This window comes from Clupea harengus, chromosome 5, assembly GCF_900700415.2.
Source record: "Clupea harengus chromosome 5, Ch_v2.0.2, whole genome shotgun sequence".
Lineage (NCBI taxonomy): Eukaryota > Metazoa > Chordata > Actinopteri > Clupeiformes > Clupeidae > Clupea > Clupea harengus.
In genome coordinates this window covers 28,029,020-28,032,806 of record NC_045156.1, presented here as the reverse complement: position 1 = coordinate 28,032,806, position 3,787 = coordinate 28,029,020, and the positions used below count along the sequence as shown (strand labels likewise).

The 3,787-nt window shown below is 45.5% G+C and overlaps 2 protein-coding genes across 2 annotated transcripts in view; both read right to left on the bottom strand.

Annotated features, from left to right (window-relative positions):
* Positions 1-245: 245 nt before the first annotated feature.
* LOC116220589 (NCK-interacting protein with SH3 domain-like) lies at positions 246-3,708 on the bottom strand. The gene is made up of 6 exons (XM_031568414.1): positions 3,569-3,708; positions 3,185-3,265; positions 2,810-2,938; positions 2,250-2,342; positions 1,617-1,789; positions 246-1,367 (listed from the first exon to the last, which is right to left on the bottom strand). The coding sequence occupies exons 1-6, from the start codon at positions 3,657-3,659 to the stop codon at positions 1,155-1,157; spliced, it is 780 nt and encodes a 259-aa protein (XP_031424274.1). The 5' UTR covers positions 3,660-3,708; the 3' UTR covers positions 246-1,154.
* Positions 3,709-3,723: 15 nt separating this feature from the next.
* Positions 3,724-3,787, bottom strand: part of LOC116220612 (cAMP-dependent protein kinase type II-alpha regulatory subunit-like) — a 4,032-nt gene continuing 3,968 nt past the window's right edge. Inside the window, exon 8 of the mRNA XM_031568582.2 lies at positions 3,724-3,748. Coding sequence (XP_031424442.1) covers positions 3,724-3,748 — 25 coding nt within the window. The remainder of the gene's footprint in view (positions 3,749-3,787) is intronic.

Below are 3,787 nucleotides of genomic sequence, written 5' to 3'. Positions count from 1 at the left end.
TGGCCTCCCAGTCATAATACTGTACAAACTAAAAGGTGCCCTCAGTAACACAACTCTTTAAGACAAGATTGGGGGTGAAGGGTCAGGTAACTGGGTTATGCCCAAGTGAAGGTAGATTACAGTATGCTTTTTTTAAAATCACAATACAGTTCCAGTATACGTAGTAATAGAGAGGAGAAAGCTGCAACAGAAAGAGCATTATAGGTGTCAGTTGAGGACAAGAGAGAGGTAGAAACGGAGGAGCTATCCTGTCACATTATCGTATTCTTGACACAGGACATTCCCTTTACATCAGCTGGCTGGTATTGCAGGAGCTTAAGTGCTTTAGGGTAGAGGAACAGACACAGTTAGTAAAGCAAGTAGAGCCTGGTGAATTTCAGGAATCAGAGTAAGTGTGTGTGTGTGTGTGTGTGTGTGTTGGGGTGGGTGAGAGAGGGAGATATGCACAGAGCACGTGCTAGAGCGAATAGATATATCTGTCTGCTGTGTGTTTCTAAGGCTGAGCAAGTGGCAGCAAGTCACAGCTCTAGATGTTAAAACACAGGTTGCTATGGAAGCCATTTCACCACAACTATTATCTTTGAGCTCACGTTTAGCAATGCGCCTCATTGCCAAGTCAGTGTTTTTGTAGAGGCATGTTCGACTGGCTACGATTAACACCTGCAGTGAAAGCTGAGATGTAATGAAAGCTTAACCGCTGCTGCAGACAGAGGAAGCACAGCGGGGCGTGACCCCCAGAGGAAGGAGAGAGACTGCAGTCTGGTTCCGGCATTTAGAGGAACATCCACACCTGGCACATCCACTTAAACAAATGAGTTTTAAACCTTGCATGTCTCTCTTAATCTGACGGTCAACAATCCAAAGCATTCAATCCCACAATATCAGTAGATATGATGAGCAAACTTGTTATTTTTTTATCAGACACATTTTGACCTAAAAGTGAGATTTAGCGAGATCATTGCATCAATCTAATGAACAGGATCATAGGATAAGCTTGTTTGATACGGTTTCGGTTTGGCAAGTCCCTCAGTTGATATGGTTCTAATGGGAACACTGTTTTTGGGAGGTTCTCGTCACGACTCTCCCCGAGGGGGAACAGACTGCAGTTTGCTCTGCCTTCCATCTGAGGCTGGTGCCGCCAGTCTCCCCTGGCCTCAGCACTTGCTCGCAGAGATCTGGGGGAACTCTTTGTAGATCTGCTGCACGATGAGCTTGTCCATCTGCCGGACGGTGCCCCCCACCTCGTCCTCCTCCTCCCCCAGGATCCTCTGCAGCGCTGACTGCAGGTCGTCCAGGCGGTGCTGGTGCTCCAGGTAGTCGGTGGACCGCATGATGGCATGCATGAGAGAGAGGTACTCCATCCTCAGCTGCACATCAGAGAACAAGTGGAAAAGACAGAAGGATGATTAAGAACACTGATAGATGCACAACGCATACCAGCAAAATCATAAAGATGGCTACTTCATGATGGCTACTTACATACGTACACTTCATAGCAAAGCAGCACGGCAATCATAAGCTGTTCTGACATTGCTTCTGTGGCAGTGTCTGTATGAATGTCTGAAGTTGTGCACCAGTATTTATTAAACCGTCTGTGATTTGGAGTGTGATCTCACCTTGTCTCCGTCTGAAAGGTCTGAGAGCTGACGGACACAGATGTCAATCATCACCATCATGTCGGTGCGGTAGAAGATCTGGGCAGACTCCCGGCTGGCGAACACATCCTGAAGGAATTTGAGCACTGAGTGGGGAGCAGGGGGTTCGTGCTTGAACACACACACAGGGTCATCTGCGCGGGGAAGGCACAGGACACACAGAAGGGTTCATTTATCTGAGGTAGCTCATCAAAAAAGGACCAACAAAGCATATTCACCACCATGCCGTTCATTTAGCAAATGCACAAAAGTGCAACCGCCGCTTTTGTGATTTCGTTTCATTTTGAGCCACAGTGTGCAGCCACTTTGTACAGTCCATTCTGCTCCACCTTTGGGATAAGTCTCTTTCATGGCATAATGTCACCATTGTGTTTCACAAGTGTGAAAAATGTATTATCTCAAAGACCAAAGTCCAAGCGTACAGTCTGTAACATCAAACCACAACTCTGTAAAATCTGGGTAGCAATTTCAAAGTGGACTGCAAATAAGGAAAAATACCTTTTATTTTGACACCTTTCATTTTCAATATACACAAGAAAGAAGTGGTAAAGTGGTGTTGAAAGGTAAGCAGATGGCATGATTCCCATAACTCACCCCCTCGGTTTAGCAGCAGTAGTATTTTCTCTGTCAGTATCTTCACATTGGGTTTTTCGATCAGAGTCTTCATGACCATGTTACTGGCTGGCACTACAAAAGGGAAATAGTATAGGTCTGTAGATGCTAAACTGCAGCACTGAAATCAAACATGCTGTAGATGCACTATTCATTATATTCATATGAACACAACTGGGATTGCAGTCCAGATTTTCCACTACAACATACTATGAGGATACCTTCAAATTAAAACCTTGCCACCAATTACTCCCTAACAATTCCTATTGCTCGTGTAACTGTAGCCAGCGGGTAGTGCTGTGCAGAGTGGAAAACCCTCCCATGAGACCTTAAGAGCTGTGCTAGCAACAGACACTAGCACCCATGGGCTTTAGTCTCCGTGCTAGAAACACCCACCTCCTATGTCCAAGGGTTGCCAATTTGAGTCTGGAGCAGGACTCTGCTTGTCTACACAACGCGGTTTACATTAGTACGTGGATTTATCTGCCTCACGCTGGAAGAAAAATGAAAATGCCACACGTATCTTTTTTTGTCTTTCTCACCAGTGAGATGGAGGTTGAAGGCCAGCACCAGGTTGATAAAGAGGTCTGGCAGCTGTTCAGTGGGGTCTGAGGGAAGGCCGTCCTCTATGACATCCAGGAGGAACTGCATAAAGTCACTGTTCAAATGCTCTGGAGGAAACAAGATGGACACAGTGGGTCCCAGTGGCTGACCGATACTAGCTCAACTGTGTAACTATTCTTTTAACTCCTTAATTAATATCAGCTGCATTCAATTCAGTAAGGAAAAACTCAGAGAGCAAAGAATTGGCAGATCAGAAGAGCATTTCAACACAAGAGCAAAAGCCTTTCTATATGCACATGAGCTACAGCTTAGTTTTGACTTCAGATTAGAACCTGTTTGCAAAGGCGTCATACCATAATGGTGATAAGGTACTTGCTCCCCCATGCAGAAGATCATGGAGAGGACCAGGGCCGTGTAACACATCTTCTGATGCTCTGGGAATAACAGAAGGGAGACAACAATTACGGGCTGATTATGGTATGACAAACAAGCAAATCGGACACTGAAGTTTTCAGATATACAGCACCTCTTCAGATATACAGCACCTCTTGCTTTTCCTCACTTTTCCATGTCGTATAGTGTTAGATTATTGTATTTGTTATAATCTGATCTATAATATGAATCTATAATTTCATGCAGAATGACCCAATACACACAGTTTACCGTCCTCATAACCCCTGAGAGTAAACTGAAAGCGATGCTATGATATGTGCAGACTTCTGCCACTGGGTTCTCACCTTGGGTGTCAGTCTGCAGGTCGCGGGCGAGCTCCATGGGCAGGATGGAGTTGAGCAGGGTGGAGATGAGAGGGGCCTCCAGGCCACACATGGCCCCGAACACCTTCAGCAGCAGGAGCCGCAGAGACACACGGTGCTCCTGTACAGATAGCAATTCAACACAGCAGCATCAGGAATGGGCTATAGGTCGTTTTTGTTCAATAAAATAAATAAAAATAT

What these genes read in the sequence shown, in the direction of transcription:
- LOC116220589 (XM_031568414.1), bottom strand. Translation starts at nt 3,659, where the DNA reads ATGTGTGGCCTGGAGGCCCCTCTCATCTCCACCCTGCTCAACTCCATC. An exon ending in CTTCAACCTCCATCTCACTG is followed by an intron (nt 2,343 to 2,809) that starts GTGAGAAAGACA and finishes TCCCTTTTGTAG; the next exon opens with TGCCAGCCAGTAACATGGTC. An exon ending in ACCTTTCAGACGGAGACAAG is followed by an intron (nt 1,368 to 1,616) that starts GTGAGATCACAC and finishes TCTGATGTGCAG; the next exon opens with CTGAGGATGGAGTACCTCTC.